General features: G+C 40.1%; 1 protein-coding gene across 2 annotated transcripts; it reads left to right on the top strand.

Annotated features, from left to right (window-relative positions):
* The first annotated feature begins 1,082 nt into the window (after positions 1-1,082).
* LOC129116291 (endophilin-A3-like) lies at positions 1,083-12,881 on the top strand. 2 transcript variants are annotated; one of them, XM_054627254.1, is made up of 10 exons: positions 1,083-1,148; positions 1,548-1,620; positions 1,740-1,883; positions 3,377-3,510; positions 4,720-4,878; positions 5,299-5,402; positions 9,469-9,593; positions 9,726-9,758; positions 10,717-10,782; positions 11,643-12,881. In XM_054627254.1, the coding sequence occupies exons 1-10, from the start codon at positions 1,134-1,136 to the stop codon at positions 11,843-11,845; spliced, it is 1,056 nt and encodes a 351-aa protein (XP_054483229.1). In that variant the 5' UTR covers positions 1,083-1,133; the 3' UTR covers positions 11,846-12,881. The 2 variants fall into 2 exon arrangements, with proteins under 2 accessions (XP_054483229.1, XP_054483228.1); XM_054627253.1 differs by lacking the exon at positions 9,726-9,758 and having other exon boundaries at positions 1,097-1,148.
* The last annotated feature ends 6,084 nt before the right edge of the window (positions 12,882-18,965 follow it).

The raw sequence follows: 18,965 nt of genomic DNA, 5'->3' as shown, positions 1-18,965 counted from the left end.
AAGTGTTTTCAGTGGAATCATATCGTACCAAGTATCATTTACCTGAACAACTAAATGCAAATCACAAGTGCAAATCCCTGACTTGTACTATTACCATGTAAATTCATAAAGACAAAATTGATCAACGATTCAGTCATCTTCTCTTTCAAATAATAAATTGCCTGTGAAAGGTTGGATAAGGTCAATTATCTGACATCTTAAATAATTTCCATGCTTATGATTCACTACGTGCCATTTAATAACATGTTTTCCACTGTATGCAGAGCTGGATGTATTTGATATCTTGACACTCGTTGGTGTAATACAATGTTTTTTGTCTACTTGTTCTTTTATTAATTTTATAAATCAGTCAATTTAAAGCTAGGGTGGGTAATTTCTTACTGTAATATTTGGCAAAACTGTCCTAATAGCCAGTCAGCTATATGTAGGTGAAGTGCTCTGAGAATATCTGCTCATAACTTTGTCTCCCCTTCTGTGGGCCGCACCCAAAAATTGCCACCGCTCATGTACACTTTGACCAATCAGAGCGAGGCTCCGATTCTCCGTTCTTATTGGCTGCGGAATCGGACATGGTGTTTCGTCTTCCTATCAATGTAACAATTCACATGAACGCGCATAACTGACGTTCGTAGCGTGGCAGGGAGAGGCCAGAGAGCACGCGACGGAATCTCAACGGCTGTTTTCTCCAAAATCGCCCACCCTAGCTTTAATTCGACTGAAGTAGTAAGTATCTCAAATGTTGTACTTAGCTACATTTCAAGTCACATCTGATACACTGAAAAACAAAAGTCCTGATAAACGGTGTCAAATGGTACAATGGAGGGAAGCCAAACCAGCAGCTGCAGCGGAGAAGAAGCTGCTGGTGACACTCAGCTATTACTGTGTTACAGCAAAGTTACATGTTCTAAATGTGGAACCATAGACTGTATGTTAAGTGTGGAACACACCACCAATGTTATTGATGAAGAGGTGCATGCTGGCTAAAAAACGCTCATGGTGGAGTGACGTCACTGCGGAACTTCAACCCTCCTCCTGTCCCTTTTGTATTACATAGCTCTCTATCTGCTCTCTTTGTGCAGCTTCTCAGTGAAAAGATCAGTGGGGCAGAGGGGACCAAGCTGGATGAAGACTTCATGGAGATGGAGAGGGTGAGTTCAGTTCAGGAGTCTGCTCAGCAGTAAACATGGTCCCATGATGGATGCGTAGTGTTACACATGGTCATGCTGGGTTGATTTCTATATAGTACAAACAGCTCCTCAGCTGATAAAACAGTAATGTGGTGGTCATTGTTTTCCTAAAATCTTATGTCACCCTTCAAAAGCCGAATGAAGTTACTATGACGATATCAACACAATTAAGTTAACACGAGAATGTTGATCTCCAAGTTTATTTAAACTGGCCCTAAAGGGGTGAAGTTCAAGTTTAAGAGTTAAGTCACATTATGAATCTTTTTTTCAGTCATAAGTATCATCATTCATATTTTGTTCAAAATATCCTATAGAACAAAAACATATTTACACATAAATGCAACATCTTGCTCCTTTTAGAAAATTGAGGTGACCAACAAGTCCGTGTTTGACCTCTTGTCCAAAACAACAGAATACCTCCAGCCTAACCCAGGTAAGAAAAAGAAAAGATGGAGCATATGTTATGTTGTTATGTGCCGTTATTGTATCTGCCACTATAACACTGTCTTGCTAAATGAATCCTGTATGTGGTATATATGTTTTCCTATACAGCCTCTCGAGCCAAACTGAACATGCTGAATACAGTGTCTAAGATGCGGGGGCAGGTGAAGACCACCGGCTACCCTCAGACTGAAGGCCTGCTGGGAGACTGCATGCTGCGCTACGGACATGAACTGGGAGAGGACTCCATCTTTGGTACCCATTCTCATATTCCAGAGATTCTTTAATAGTGGACAGGGCTGTGGAGAGGTGTTCTCATTCACCATTAGCATATGTTAAATTCCTGCTGTTTTACTGCAACACAATGACACTCACATTCTGGATTTCAGATTTGTAACGTCAGCAAAACTCAGATTAATGCAGTCAAAACTTCACTCATAAGAAACTGTCAATACAGGATTTAAAGGTGCAGAATTCGAAATTAACTCCATTTTTAATTCATTTTAAAATTGTATTTGTTTAGCCCAGTACCACACATTTGCCTCAAATGGTTGTACAATCTGTACAGCATATAACATTGTCTGTCCTTGGAGCCTTTCATATCATGTGACTCATGATTCAAATAATAGTAGCAGTGGGTGTTAGCAGGACCATGGCAGGAGGCACGACCACGGTCAAGATATAACCACGGTTCATGGAAACCTGCGAGGCGAGAAAGCACAAGGACTCCAGGGAAAAAGGAAAATGATTAATATGCCTCAATCGGACATAAATTAATACAGTAGGAGACAGACAGGAGGTGAGAGGAGCTCAGTGTATCCTAGAAAGTCCCCCGGCAATTTAGGTCTTTATCAGCGATCTAGGAGCTGGTCCTAAGCAAACCTGAGCCTGTCATAACTATAAACCTGAGCCAGTCATAACTATAAACCTGAGCCAGTCATAACTATAAACCTGAGCCAGTCATAACTATAAACCTGAGCCAGTCATAACTATAAACATGGGCCAGTCATAACTATAAACATAGGCCAGTCATAATTATAAGTGTTATCAGAAAAGTGTCTGCCCCCCCAGACTGAAACTGGGAGCTGGTTCTACAGAAGAAGAGCCTGATATCTGAAGCCTCTGGCTCCTGTTCTGCTTTACGTAGGACACGTTTTACACTATGAAAAATAGAATTGACTGTAGTGTTTTTCAAGTTTGGTGTGAACGTTTTAGAACGGGGCTTTAAAAGGAGTTAATTAATATAATTTAGTTTAGGTTTAGGGTTGATGGGCGCCTGGTGAAATTAATTTATTCTTCATGACAAAACCAGGTTTCAGTTAGACAAAATAAATAACTTAATGACCACTTGTTAACAGTCCTGACAGAGCTAACAGTGTTAGCCAAGGGGGGGATATGTTGCTTTACCCATACGGTCTCAGTCATTCACGTGGGTTCATATCCTCTGTGTTGGTGCGTCTCAGTGATGACAACACAAGGAAGCCTGTCTATAAGGACCAGGCTTATACTAGGAACAGGCCTGTATTCTCTATTTGCCCCACTCCTATTCTACTCCCTTCTCATGTGTACATTTTATCACATTTTATTGTGACGCCCTCAATGTTTTCTGATCTTCTTCTATTTTAATTTGAACACAGCCAGACACGGAGCATGTCTCCAGATGATTTATGTGATATTGTGTCCTGCTGGAAAAGACCACAGGTTAACTGTGAAGATGTGCTCTGTCTCTCCTCTCCGTTGTCTTGTAGGCTGTGCTCTGGTGGATATGGGCGAGGCCATGAGGCAGATGGCAGACGTGAAGGACTCACTGGACATAGGTGTCAAACAAAACTTTATTGACCCCCTGCTGAATCTACAGGAAAAGGACCTCAAAGAGATCACGGTACATTACAGCAACCCATGCCCTGTAACTAAACTCATACAAGTAGTATTTTTTGCTTTTATGATTGGCAGGTTACACAAAGACTATTGATTCTGTTCCATAGTTCCCTCAAATTCTAATAATGCTGTCAGTGTTTGCAGCACAGAGGAAATGAGACGACACTCTCAGGATGTGCCAATAACTGTTTGTAATCTGCTATTAGGCCAGTGTGAGTGTTACCTTCATTACATTTACACACTGCTGACAAACTTTTGCCACTTTTGTACTTTTCGTCTGTTAATTCTTTAAAATGAACAGACATTAATTTAAAGTCTCTTCAACATGGAGCTCATTTTAACTAGTTCATATACATCTGGACAGTTTAGTCTGTAATCCTGTTACATTTCATTTGTTGATCATATATTTTTGAATATGAAATCTCAATCAAAAAAAATAACCGCTATTGAGTGTGCTTCACTTCATTTCCCAATCGGGTTTGGCAATTGGAAATGATAAAAAGATGCATTCAGAGGGTACTTTGCATGTTATTTTAGAGATTCTACGAGTTAGAATAGTAGTCCATAGCTGCTAGGGACCCCTTACAGTTAGGGGCCTCAGGAGGCTTCCTACCTTGCTGTAATGGTAAAGTCTGCCCCTGACTTGACTACAGGTCATGCTGCATGTGAATCTGATATGTTTATTAATCTGTCCAGTCACTATTTATGACAGGATGTTCATTTGCGAACAGGAAAACTTTTACGATATATTACGGGAAGGTGTGCCTGATTCGTCTCCCTGACGTTTTATTGAGGCTGCTGTAATATTTTGAGCAGGACCTTTTTACCTTCTGATATATCCGGTAAAATTCCTGCACTCCCACACTTGTTACCATGGTGACAAGGTGTGTAACGGTTCTGAAACTAAGACCGAAATGGCAACACAAATTCCCACGGCCTCGTATTGCAGTGCTGTCTTCCACGTTGACCTTTTTTTCAAGTTTACAAATGGACAAAGTCCCACTTTTTTTGTTTCCAGTCCTTAGTTTGATTAATTTATTATCACTATCTCGGCCAAGTTGTTTCGTCCTTATCCAAACAGTCAGAGTTTGAAAAGCACCAAACAGGTTAGTAGTGAAAGAACAAGAACGTATTGACTTGTGCTTTGTGCTTGACAACTAACTTTTTACTTTCACAGTACATTGTATTGACATGTTCCTCTCTGTGTTTCCAGCACCACCTGAAGAAGCTGGAGGGCCGCCGGTTGGACTTTGACTATAAGAAGAAGCGTCAGGGGAAAATCCCAGACGAGGAGATCCAGCTGGCTGTGGAGAAGTTTGACGAGAGCAAAGAGGTGGCGGAGAGGAGCATGTTCAACTTCCTGGAGAACGATGTAAGAGAGGATAGAACTTCTAAATGAAGAACAGATCAACGGGCAGTAGGCCATTTGTTCATTTTTAACAGGAGTTTGCTTGTTTCGTGACTCAGATAAAAAGTTGCAAGAGCTGAACTGATATTTTAAAGAGTCTAACTTGCCCAAACCTCAGTGGGATAAAGTATCGATGAATCAGGCAGACTAGACTAACATATTCAACTAAGAGTTAGAAGAGACCACTTAGGCATGATTTTAAAAAAATGATATACAAAGTGAGATCCTTACTCAATACTGTGTGTGTGTGTGTGTGTGTGTGTGTGTGTGTGTGTGTGTGTGTGTGTGTGTGTGTGTGTGTGTGTGTGTGTGTGTGTGTGTGTGTGTGTGTGTGTGTGTGTGTGTGTGTGTGTGTGTGTGTGTGTGTGTTATTGTGGCCAATAGGTGGAGCAGGTGAGCCAGCTGTTGTCACTGATTGAGGCGGCTGCAGAGTACCACAGGCAGTCGGGTGAAATCCTGCAGGAGCTCAGTGAAAAGCTGCAGAAGAGGTGAGGAAAGAGCTTCACTTTGCCGTCAGTAATTACTTTGCAGCCTTCATCCCCGGTGGGAGGATGACAATCTCACTCTGGTTCTGCTGTTCAAAAAGTAATTCCACTCAGAGTGGTTGTGACATTGAAAGCATGAATGCCAGCGATGAGAGACGCCAATGTGCCCAGAGCGCAATTTACGTTGAAAAGACGACTAAGGCCAACGGTGGAAAGACGTTCAGATTTGGTTGAAAAGTGAACGTTTTTTCACCGACTATTTGTAGACGTTGATTGAATGTTCAAGTTTGGACCACATTTCAACAGGATTTGCAATAGTGAATTTGTTCAACCTCTACGTTGTGCTAATAATGTTATATCATCATTTTAGAGGCTTACTATGAAACCACGTCCACATTTCTCTGTTGAAAGCCAATATTGCAAATCCCGTTGAAATATGGTCTCAACGTGAACATCTTCAAATAGTCGGTGAATAAACTTTTACATTTGAACCAGTTCTGAACGACCAGCCAACCAACAGCACTTTACAAGTTACATAATTAGTCATAATACATTAACAGTTTCCACTTAAAGGACAAAAAAAAACACATGTTTCGATAAATTTTGATTTATTATTGAACAATATAAATATAACATAAAACATATTTATTAAATAAAAGCACAATAAAATAGAACAAACATAACATTTTTGAAAGGAAAATGAACAACTATGGAAAATAAAAAAAGTGCACACATTATGCTGAATGAACATACTAATAACCAAAATTACCACTTGTATCTAATAGACAGCCACTTTAGCGTAAACACATAGCCACACACAGCGGACCTTCCAGGATCCTGCTTCAGCTGGTCTGCCATGGCACAGTGAATTTGTGACGCTGTGGCACTGGTGTAGGACCGCATGACAGGCCTCTATAGTATTCGGAGAATAGCATTATTGATTATATTATATCATGAAATGAGAGACTTTGACTGTACAACCATTGATTACATGTATTTTGCATATTAGAACATATATTACCTTTAACCACAGAGTCAAGCTCAGTTTCCCTGAAGGCCGTCTTATTCTTCTGACCACCCCTTCATGTTGAAAGTGGCCATTCATTTGTTGGTGAAAGGTCTGTGAATAAGACAACGAAAAATGTGACATTATTTTTTTTTACCAACGCTGCTCAGCCTTTATCAGTCTGCCCTCCAGCTCTTCCAGCTCCTCAGTGCTGTGTCATTTTTGGACCTCTCTTGGCTCCACCCCTCATCCAATTATTTTCACTTCCTCAATGAGGTCACCCAACTTCCCGAGCACCACTCTCTGGAATTCTTGACAAAAAACCAAGCAATGGTCATTTGCATGGTCATTGATGTAGATATTACAGACCAATCACTCAGTCTATTAGCCATTGCTTAGTCAAGTAGTTGGTGGGGTTATACGAAGTTGAACAACAAAGGAATTAGGACAACATATACAGGGCAGGCTCTATATTTTTGTTAGTGGTGGAGGCTCACCTCTTTGGTTTTGTGTTTGTGGACTGTGTCCATGGTCTGAATGTTGAGGGGAGCTGATGATACTGTACTCCTGGTGAGTGCGTACGGATCCTAACAACATTAAAATCATGATACATTAGCACGAATGGTGTGGAATGTCAACGACAAATGTTATTTACTTCCGAAAAGTGACTGGAAAAGGGGATGTTTGTGGGTTAATTAGCAGAGTCTATAAATCCAACAGCACACTGGTCTAAGTAGTTTTAATGATAGTGCACAAGATAAACTCACTTAAAAACCCTGCGCTTTCTCGCTCTCCTTTCAATGGCTAGGTTTAGAGCCATCACCTGGGAAAATAAAGAAATGGTTAATAAGCATCTCATAAAGAAACAATAATATTGCTTTCAATTTGAAATTCGAGATATATATTTACCCCTAATAATGGTCATTCCATATCGTGGAGAAGGGGAAAGACCGCAAACCTATATACATATACTATGTCAAGGAGCTTTGACTTGCAGGGACTCTCAAATAGGTCTTGGGTGTCATCCTGCCTAATCAGTAACAAGAGTAACATTGGGTCTTTTCTCCAACACGAAGGCATAACTGTCATCCTTCAGGAGAAAGCAGCAATCACATGTTTTGGCAGACACATAGCGGCCCATCTGTGTTTGGCGCCCTGTGGGCCTTTTGTGACATTCCATCTCAGCCAATTTTTTTTTTACCTGAGAAATTGGATTTTTACTTTTTCCTCACCATTTCTTTTGTTAGTACCTGGAGGTGATTCTCAAATGGAAATGAGGACACCCCGTTCAGTGAACACTTGGAAGTGTGTTATATCTTCATGCAAATGCTGCACACTGTGGTAATGTAAACAGTGAACATTGGTCCATACAAGACTTCACCGTGGCAGCAGAACAAAGAGATGCCTTCCTCTTCTGAGCATCAGACTCCAGGAGGATTGACATGCACACAGTCAACGACAGAAAGTGTTCAAAGAAGTTGTCCGACAAGATGTCGCGTAGAACTACAGGCTCTGTGTACAACAGGAACTGGCAGAACTCTGTTGCCTTCCAGCGATCAACTTCCTGCAAAGAACGCGGTTGCCTTGTAAACTCTGACGGCATGGCACCCTGCAGCATCATCATGCGTTGTGAGATTTCCTGCCTCAGTGTTGGTGCCAGCCTGCAATTCTCAGGTCCACGCACCAGATAAATCAGCAATCTTTTCACCACACCAAGACAAATGAGGTGCATGTAGTTCAGGGCAAATTGCTTAACGAACAGGACTCCTGCACTGCTGAGAGGAGACTTTTTTTTTCTGACCTGTCAAAAGTATCTTTGGAGGGGTAGGGGACCCTTCTCTGGACACTAACAGCAGTTGCCACACACCGCTTGTACCATTGTAATCCATTATGCCCAGTAATGCACTTTAAGAATGCTCTTGCAGTGGCATCACAGAGGCCTTGATTTTACCCTTATGCAAGGTGCCTTGATAAAGTAATCCATTTTGCTGCAGAGCCTTGATTTCCTCGACCAAGTCCTGTAAATAGTCCTCAACTGGCGCTGGCTTCTGTGTAGCACAAAATAGTGCAACCAGGAATGGTTCAGAATTTTGCAATGCTGCCAATATAGGCCAAAACTGCAATTTTGAGGATTTGAAAAGAGGAACACCATCGACTTTTAAAACTAACTCGATGTCTCCTCTGACGTTTGGACACTGTGTAATGTGTTGCAAGATGCCTGTCTCTAGGCCATAATATCAACACTGTCCGTTGCATTTTGTCTACACAAGTAACTGCACGTGGGGGGGAAAGACGCAGTGTGTAGGACACCCCTCATGGCCGATTTGTCCTGTACCAAAGTGTTGGAACCCTCGTTTACAGATTTGTTGGAACCCTCGTGAGCAAAAGATCCCTCCCATCCAACATCAGAAGTAGCTAAAGCATCAGTTTTGGCCTTTGGTTCCCTCCATTTTTGGAACAAATCATATTAGTGTTTCATGTAGACAACTTACATTGTGCACATCGTCCCTGTGGGAGTTTGTAATGGAAGACACCTGTATATAAAAAATGTTAAATTAGTATATGTTAGGTTGTTAGGTAGAGTTACATTATTAGATTACCAAATAAATGTAATTGGCATCAGTTACAGTAACTGAGAAATCAGTAACTGTCACACCCAAATATATTCTTTGGATAAAATGCTTATGCTAGAATATATCTAGAAAAAAAACATTTACCCAGGTACTCTCTTGTAATCTTTAATCAAGTTATATTTAAGAAATGTAATAAAAGTTTGATAGTATTCAATGTTGTTACAGTAACAGTGTTGTGAGGTTGACAATGCCTATTTAAGGTGCTCTTTTGAGGACTTTTTCCCCAAGTGTTTGTTGTTGTAATACTCACTTTGGCCTCAAGAGGCTGAAGTGCACCACTAATCCATGCAGGACTAAAAGCATTCATGAATTGATTCAGCAGCAGCATGTAAAGCCTGTGGTAACCAAAATGAGAAGGTATTGCTAATCCAAAAGAATGATTTGCTTGGCCTAATGGAACACGTATTTTTTTCCTATCCAATCCCCCCAGGATATCCACAGCCAGCAGCCGGCCCAAGAGAGAGTTCAAACCAAAGTCCATCAGGAGCAGCATGGAGACCCTGGACAACAGCCAGCACAACGGCCTGTCCTACAGCTCCTCGCTCAAATCCACCGGTACAGCCATCACATTCATGCCTCTATCTTTCCTGTGCTTCTTCTTGCTTTTATATAGTTTCCTCTGTCAGCCACATCTTCATTGTTTTACTTTGCGTTCAAGTGTATACATTTTTGTATTATCCCTCACAGATATCCAGCTCAACCACACAGTCAATGGGAAAAGTAGGTATTCCTTCATACATCGTTGAGATGATGGTCTCTAAATGCACAAAGTTTATTTCTTTCAGTCACCAAATGCAGATTGACATCTATACATATATATACAGTATATATATATATTTTAGAATATTTCCATCTTTTGAAACTGACAGTAAACATCACAGCTGTCTGTATGCTTTTGAATTGTTTTTAGCTTTAATTTACAGATGAGACTTACTCAAGCGGTTTGTCATTACCAAAAGTAAAAAGCTACATAGCAGTTACGACAAAAAAAAAGAAAAATTGACTGTAATGATAATTATTTTGGAGAATAATTGGGTAATGTGGCTATTATATCAATAAATATAATATCTGGTGTTATTTCCAGATAAGAATAAACCGTTTAACCCTGTTTTACATCAATATTATACTATATTTCCATAATCTCAATATATTTATTGTAGTATATGATATTAGTTACATGTCTAAATTAATGTCTTGCTATAAATTATTATATTATTTCATTATTATTATTTGTATCAGTCAACCTGTGCACAGATGTACAGGATTTTCTTTTTATGTATTTTTTTTTGGCCCTCCAGATTGAACAGTCACTTCCTAGAAAAGTCTTAATGGCCCCATTTGTGTGTTCAGGGTTGGATCTACTGTCGCTGTGCTCTTATGTGGAAGTCAGATTCATGCTGTTCACATCGTTAATGATGTGGCCAAAGGCATCTCTGACCACCCTTTAAAGTGGAGTGGATGTGCATACTACAGTGTACAGTGACAGTGACTGAGAAAACACTGCTGCCCTCTACTGGTCAAAGTCAGACTCAACCAGTGCACATGCTTGTGTGATGAGGAACACTGTAGATTAAAGGGCACATTTTGAATGATTTCTCCATCATACACTGAATGTGTGTATTGTTTTGTGCCGTCTTGTGCTCAACGCCATCTTCATTTGTCTTTACATCTCACCCAGCTGATCATATAAACTCTGTTCCACTGTCATGGCCTGAGAGCCCCACCATCAATGGAAATATTCACCGTGAGTAACACACACCGACTCTGCATTCCCACGTCATTCTGCTGATAAAGGAAATGCATAATGAATGAAAATCACCACTGGTTTCATCCCCCTCTAATGTGAGGCTCTTTGGGTTTTGGACTGTCAGTCGGAACAAAACAAGCAATTTCAAATTAGTTTAAAGTTCATTCATGATCTTGGAAAACTATAGTTTGATTTTCCGGAGCTTTCAACCGTATTTCGCAATCTTCATCGGCTTGTGCAGTGTTCTCAGTTGTCATGGAGATGTCTCAGTATTGGTACTAAGTTCTGATGAATGAGCAAAACCACATCCACTCAAGTCCCATTTTCTTCTGTACTTTCAAAATGCATATCACGGTATTCATCGGTAGCTTGCTGCTCAGTTGTCACGCAGATGGCAAATCAAATTTTAGAAAAATATTTTTAAAAAAATCTTAACTCGACTCACTAATTAGCTTTTGTTTGTGTTTTTAAGCGTATCTCCCGATCTTCATCAGCAGATGAAGTTCACTTAGGTTGTAATGAAGGTGGGTCAGTATTAAAGTATTGACAACTGAGCAAACTCCATCCACTCAAGGACTAGCATTTGTGGGATTTCAGCCAAGTCATTAACAGGTGGAGTTTGCTCTTTTTTTTTTTTCAAAGCAATTGAAAGACCTTTTATTAGTCTCCTTTCAGACATTTTATGAACAACTAATTGGGGAAAAAACAAATCAAACAAAAATGAATTACTTGATAATGAAGGGGATTGTTAGTTACAGCCTTATATACACTTCAGTAACCCGTCAGGTTGGAAAGAAGGATATTGTCATCATCATGTGCAGGAGTGAAACCTTTTGTAATCCCTCCCTGTGGTGCAGAGACCGAGGTGTTGGACCAGCCGTGCTGCCGCTCCCTCTATGACTTCGAGCCGGAGAACGAGGGTGAGCTGGGCTTCAAGGAGGGTGACATCATCATCCTCACCAACCAGATAGACGAGAACTGGTACGAGGGCATGATCAGCGGCGAGTCCGGCTTTTTCCCCATCAACTACGTGGAGGTCCTCGTCCCCCTGCCTCAGTGAAGACCGGCACCTTGAGTCCTCTAAAGACTCCCTTCCAGCCTCATACGCTCAGCCTCTGTACAGACTCGGCCCTTCGCGAGGCCAGCTCAGCCTGAAGCTGGATAGAATTTCTGTATCTTCTGATTTTTCCAAACGGAGCCAGAGAGGTAGTAGTTTTGTCCCAACCTGACTTGAGATCAAATTTTGCTGATTTAAATAGTTTTCTCTGTTGATATTTATGAACCTGAAGCCAACTGAAAACCAAGCCATTAAGCGGGACCCTCTGAGTGGTTGGACCCTCCGTGTCCTTCGGGTCTGACCGGGGTGAAAATGTCTAGCAGTCATCAAACTCTGTGACCCGTCCCGTCAGTCCCTCAGGTGACTGCTCTCTCCTCGAGCTGTCTGTTCGTTTTTGTTTTCCCTCACCACAAACTGAGGCTACTTTGCTTGAAGTTCACCACTGGACATCGTGACAGCATTGTTTTTAAGTCAAATGATATGCTTTCATTTTGCATTAAAGTCACATAAGGAACATTTTATACCCTTCAGGATCCGTCGCATTACACTGTCATGTAGTTACCCCCAAAATAATGATAGAGGCTATCTATGTGTTTGGAAACCTTTTTTTCAATATTTGTTGAAATTCTCTATACTTAAAAATCCAATACCTGTGGCCGTCGTGGGACAGTAATGAGCTTGGCCCAGATGGAATGATTGGACAGGCTACCTGTCTGTCTTCTTTCCCGCCTGCCCCCCTGGGCCCCCTCTGCTCATGCACTTATTGCGTGTCACCGGAATCTTCCACAAGCTGCTAGCTCGACAGCTGTGTAGCCATGTTTGTTGATTTAGTTCATAATGAACATTTGGGGGGGTTAGATTTATTGACTTTTGGAGCTAGTGATGCTAGCTGCTTTCACTGGTAAAGAGTTGGAGACACTGGGTCAGGTTTTTAGGGTGGATACATTCTTAGATCTAGTGTACTCTTGTTGGTTTAGCCAATGTTACCTACCCAAACTTGAGAAGCAAATTAAAAAATTCAAGAGATTTAAAATAGGATTTGTGTCGATGGGCTGCCTGTATGTTTTTGATGTCATTCAACATTTTCTCTCTCCCTAGACCTCCAATATGGCCGCCACACTGCTGCATTCCACATATTTTGTATTTTAAATGCATTTATTGGTCTGTGTTATTGTCCAAACACAAGCCTTTAGTTTTTAGGAGTGCTTACAATTCCCTCTGAAGCCTACAAGTCAAGTCTTACCAAAGTGAAATGATCATTTCAACCAATTAGAGCCTCGTTCTTGTTGTCGTAGATTTGGCCATCATTTTCCATCAGTAATCATTACATTGGGCTCTTTAAGTGAATTGCTGATATCTGAAACATGGTGAAATTGCTTTAATTAAGTCAGACGGGTCAGGATTCACCTGCAGGCAATGAGACATGTTGTAAAGCTGCACTAACCAACATGTGTCGTTCAACAACTTGTTCACCTCAGCTCTATAGATGGATAGAAATAACATTTACAGCATTTACTGCTTTTCAGCAGAAGTACAAGAATGAATCTCACGGTACAAAGAATGGTGCAAAGCTACAAAGCAGCTTTCAGCTCATTGATTTTGTTTAACTGTAAATGTACTGTAGTGTCTTGGTCTCACCACTCTCATCGATTTGTTTCTAGCAGCAGCAGGAAGCTACTCTCGGTAAAACAAACTGATAAACCCACAGTACACCACTGCCTCAGCACCAGGCAGCAGACAGACCCAACCAGAGACTAGCTTGTGAACGTAGTGCAGCATTTAAAAGATAAAGATATTTATTTCCACAGGAGTTGGTGGAGACCAAAGATAGAGCTAAAAGTACTGAATATGAAAGTAGAAAGAAGACTCCAATCGAAGGCTAATAAATAACTCAGTTTCTGCTGGATGTCTAAATACTGTTTGCTAACAGTTCATAAGGACATATGTTGAAATATGTGAGTTCTGCCCCCAAGTGTCCAAAGAAAGACTGATTTAATGCTTCTTTATTCATTCATTCATTCATTTTCAGTAAACGCTTATCGTGTTAAGGGTGGCAGGGTTGCTGGAGCCGATCCCAGCTGTCATTGGGTGAAGGCAGGGTTCACCCTGGAGAGGTCACCAGACTATCACAGGGCTAATGCTTCTTTAGGTTAGCCAAATGTATTTGGAAGAGAAAATGAAGGGAAAAGGTGAAATGATTACCCAAACTATCCATTGCAAACAGCCATCTGTTATGATTAGCGGGGGGTGAGGACCTAATGCAGGGTACCGACAAGAAGTAGGTGAAGTGATTAGAAGGTGTATTTATGGAACCAAGGGGGAAGGTGGAGGAAGTGCGACAACGGACTGTCAGCAATGTTTAAGGCAGGCTAACTTTAAGTTTGACTTTAAAAGGAAAAAGAGTTAAACTGTTGGCTTTAAGAACCTGCCTGGTTGGATACCTGCTAGAAATGATGGCCAAAATGACATCAAAATTGTTATAAACCAGAGTGAGCTTTTAAAAATGTGACCAAAAACATTTGCTGAATCTTTCGCTGCATGACGATGTTTCTTTCCACAAAAACACTCCATTAATATTTATTTCAACAGACATGCTTTTTATGATTTTGTGAACATCTCAAGCCACAGCTCTTGGGTGTTCACACCTAACTAGAGTTAAAATCACCGGTGTTGGAAAGCCTCACATCCCACTGGTAGACAGTACGTGATGTAAATGACTGCTCTGTCAGACTCTATCTGTGTGTTGTAACTCTACATTTCCTCCCCCCAAACTGACTAAGCCTGTTTTGCCTGCTGTGCTCTTAAGTGTTGTCCAGAACACGTGTTTTTACAATTGTGAGGAACTGAAGTGAACTCCATCCCTCTGAATGTCTCTCTCTCTCTCTCTCTCTCTCTCTCTCTCTCTCTCTCTCTCTCTCTCTCTCTCTCTCTCTCTCTCTCTCTCTCTCTCTCTCTCTCTCTCTCTCTCTCTGTTTACATGCTCTGACTTATTGTGACATAACGTAAGGACCGTAGTGCCCTCTCTGTCAGATAGGGATGAATGCCTTGTCTTTTTAAAATGTCGTCTGTATTGCACTGAAGCTTTAGAATCTACCTACCACATACGTTTATAGACATGCACCTTTTTCTTTGTTAACGTTTTGTTTCTCTTTTTCTTCAGCGTTGCACTTTGTGTTATTCACAACAGGGTAGAATCACTGCCATATCAGATATATATATATACACGTGACGTCAAAGTGATAGATACTTAGATTTGTACCACAGATGTTCTTTGGACTGTACTATCTCGATTATTGTAATATAGAATGGAAAAATTATCCAATCCAATGAGGCAGATGATCCTGTTACCTTGTGAAACTGCTTCCAGCTCTCTTCATAAGTTAGTGATAAACTGTGGGATAAGTAAGGGCCTGCAGTTACTGATAAACATGTTTATTGAGGGTGTGAGTTGGTCAAGCACCTTGGTAGCTTTAGTCGTCTTTAGAGTATTCAGCCATCAGACAAAAGGGTGCAGGAGACAAATTACCGTAAATTCTGAAAAAGAGGCCAAGGTCTTTGTTTACCTGAACTGTAGATTACATTTTTTTTTCTTTTTTTTACTTTATTTCAATTTTATCATATTTTAGAAGAAAAATAACCTTGTTTTTTGATCTGTTGCTGTTTTAATTTGATGTTAATGCAAACTGTCTGGACAAAAGCAATTGCATTTCCACAGCACTTATTCATCAGTACAACAAAATGTGGGCATTGTATGTCTCTGCAAACCACGAATAAGTTGGATTTATAAGTTTCATGAATACTTTTCATATCAGCCTTGTATCACGCTTGCAGAAAGGAACAATACCACATAGTCAAAGATGTGAAACAATTGGTTAGGTTAAGGCAAAAAAAACTAAACAACAACAGCCCTTAATGGACTTTCTCACATATTTTGCAGAACAGACATAACACCTTTACTTGGCAAGCATAAAATCGATGTTTAGTTGTGGTTTCAAACAGGACACACTGGTCTCCTGGGTGAGAGTCCTGTGCTTGTTTGTGACCGAGCTGGCTGTGATGCTCTTGGTTTCTCATCAGGAAACAGGAATAATGTTTTCCTTCACTAACCTTGAGGATATTCTATAAAGAACCTTGTGTTGTTGTTTTTAATAATGTCTTCTGTTCATGGTAAACTTTTAGTATGAACATTTTACAGAAGAAAAAAAAAGGCAAAGCAGAGTGTTTGTACTGATGGAATTAGTGCTGTGGAAATGTACATTATACTGAATGTACTAGTTGTGCTATCAGATTACAGGTCATAAAAACAAACATGTTTAGCTCCCTTTATTAGTGACCAGACTTTATTTATATGACCAATATATTAATACCGTCTTTTTTCCAGAATTTACTTGATTAAATTATTCTCATGGCAATGAGAAGAAACTTTTTTCCATCAAGAGGTGTGTGTTCTAATTGGGTATTTTTCCCAATATGTGCTCGATGGATTCATTAAGTTTCGTCTTTTAATGTGTTGTGGACCAACTCAACTTTATATACAATAGAGAGAAAATAAAGAAAATGTATGGTTACTTACTGTTAGCTCGCAATTGCCTAGATGTTCAAGATGTTGCATGATACTTTTTTCCCCTAAAAATTGATATTCTGGATTTTGGATACTGGGGAGCTCTTAGCACAGGGTGCCATCTGCAACACAGTACAACAAAATACATCACAGGAATATCCATCAGAAGGTTTAATACTGCATTCAGTCTCCAGGAAACAACAGGGAAGAAGACTGAAACCTAAAAATTAAAAATTCTCAATGCAATCATCATGAAACAAGTGGAACCATCCACACTAACCATCCATTCCCAAAGTGTTTGACTTTGATTTAAGACTGAATAAACGGTTCGCCTATTTCACTTTTATGTTTTTGCCGTTAGCCCCACAGTTTGAATGCCTGACTTTTGATACACTAAAACCAGATTTCTCTCAACACTGTACCTCTGTTTGCCTTTGCAGTATTCTCCTCACTGTTCATCTTACAACCAACTACAAGGCACAGCTCTGTGTTTCATTTCTTTTGGTAGCATAATTTATGCAAAAGGTGTTTTATAGATGTTGTAAATGAATATATTAATAAATATATTGCATAAATAAAGACAAGCAATTATGGAGTCACCATTCGCATGTGTGTCTTTTCTTTGTGTGTGTCTTAATCTGTGAGTCACACTATAGGACCAAAATAAAGTTTGTTGTGTAGCTGTTTTTCAGGCCCCTCGTCGTTCCAATGCATTTGGAACGTTATTATTAAAGCTCAAAACGTTACTTTAAGCAATAGTGTACCTCTAACTTTGTGTCAACATTCAAGTTCTGTACACAAAGCCGGCTGCATTAACTAATGGCTTTCCCAGTTTGGTGTGGAAGAGCTAGTCTGCACTGGAACCTGACCTCCACCCTATCCAACACCTTTTGGGATGAACTGAACAACAGACAGTTAGCCAGACCTTATCACCCAGCATCGTTGTTGGACCCACAGAAAAAGAATAGGAGTAGAACGGACATCCCCATTCACGGACTCACTGAGGTCAGGTTTTGCATTAACGACTAAAAAGAGCAATGAAGTAGTAACGTTATGAAGGTTGCCTCTGGGAACTATTCAAAGGAAACCGTCTAAAGACGACTCCAGTCATGCAACCTGTGATGAGGGGTAACGAGTAGACATTGTTTGTGTAACAATTATGTTCTGGTCACTGCATTAAATGAGCAACCCTCTCATCAGTGATCATATTTATTTATTTATATGTTTATATTTTTAAACTCCGTGTCACCCTGCCATGAGTTTTCCCTGTGCATTGTGAACACGCACATCCACATGGATTTTGTGTCTATTATAGCATCCAAAACTCACATATGGTTAACACTTACATGGTATGGGAAACACTATTAAATCACCCATTTCAATGTCTTCATGCTTTCAGACTCTCACAGCATCAGCATACAAACAACTATTTATTGGTAACAGCATTATGGTATCTCCACTTAGTTGTGATTGTTTCAAGACGGAGCTGCAGAAGATTCTGTCACAGAGGACTAATGGATAGGAGAGATGTGTTCACACAGTGAATCCATCAAAGCGATTGATATAAGTTTAACCTGGAGGGTCTCTGGTCCCTCATCTGATCATTTCACATGCTGTAGTTTCTAGTCCTTCTGAATTGTTTTGCAATTTAATGACAGCTGTGTGCAATATTAAGTCATCTTAATTCCGGTTATTTGGGATTCTTTTTGTTGGTGTTAGTAGAGATACAGACAGAAAATGTCTGCTAGAATCAGAGAGAGAGGTATGGTAACTCAACATATGTCCCCTCTTGGAATCAAGCAGGGACTACAGCTATATTGTATGCACATTAACCAGTTAACCACTGGACAACCCAGTCCACTCTCACTTATATAAATGGTGTGGAAACATATTAGAAACAAGCATTAGTGTAATGCCATACAGTCCAGCCTCCTCTTCGACCATAAAGTTGAATCAACACACTTCTCAAAACCTGATTAGAACCTTCATGAAGGTAGGATTACCTGCAGGGTTAGACTGCATCTGACCTCAAACATTCTGTCAACTAAGTGTTTTTGTCAGTTACATCTTCTTGTATCCATCACATGCAGATATTTCTGATTGTTTTTTTTGTGCCCAGGTTTTTAGAAATTTGTATCTGATATCTGTCATTTCAATTCGAGAGAAATTAGTTTGTAGTGAGCATTGAAAAGTTTTTGTTTTATTCATTCACCAGCAGCGTATATTTCACAAAAATGTCCTGGTTCTGAATAAAACGGCCTGTGAACATTTTTTATTGGAACTACTTTGTGTTGAAGAAATAGCTCCTATAAACCGTTAAAAGCAAACTGTGTGAAATATCCTGTTTGATTGAGTTTTTTTATTTTAAATATGTCACTGTTGTATTGTTTAAATGTCAAATATCTATGCCGTGAACATTACAAATTGCATTGTGTATTTCGTCGGAGGTAGAAATCTCTGATTAGAAACTACATCGAACTAAAAGTAACTAAGTTGTTATAAAGATGACCCAATCCTGTGAACTACTGCTAACAAACAAACAAAGGCAGCTATGGTCGCAGA

This window comes from Anoplopoma fimbria, unplaced genomic scaffold (genome assembly GCF_027596085.1).
Source record: "Anoplopoma fimbria isolate UVic2021 breed Golden Eagle Sablefish unplaced genomic scaffold, Afim_UVic_2022 Un_contig_8238_pilon_pilon, whole genome shotgun sequence".
Taxonomy (NCBI): domain Eukaryota; kingdom Metazoa; phylum Chordata; class Actinopteri; order Perciformes; family Anoplopomatidae; genus Anoplopoma; species Anoplopoma fimbria.
This window is presented reverse-complemented; position numbering and strand designations above follow the sequence as displayed.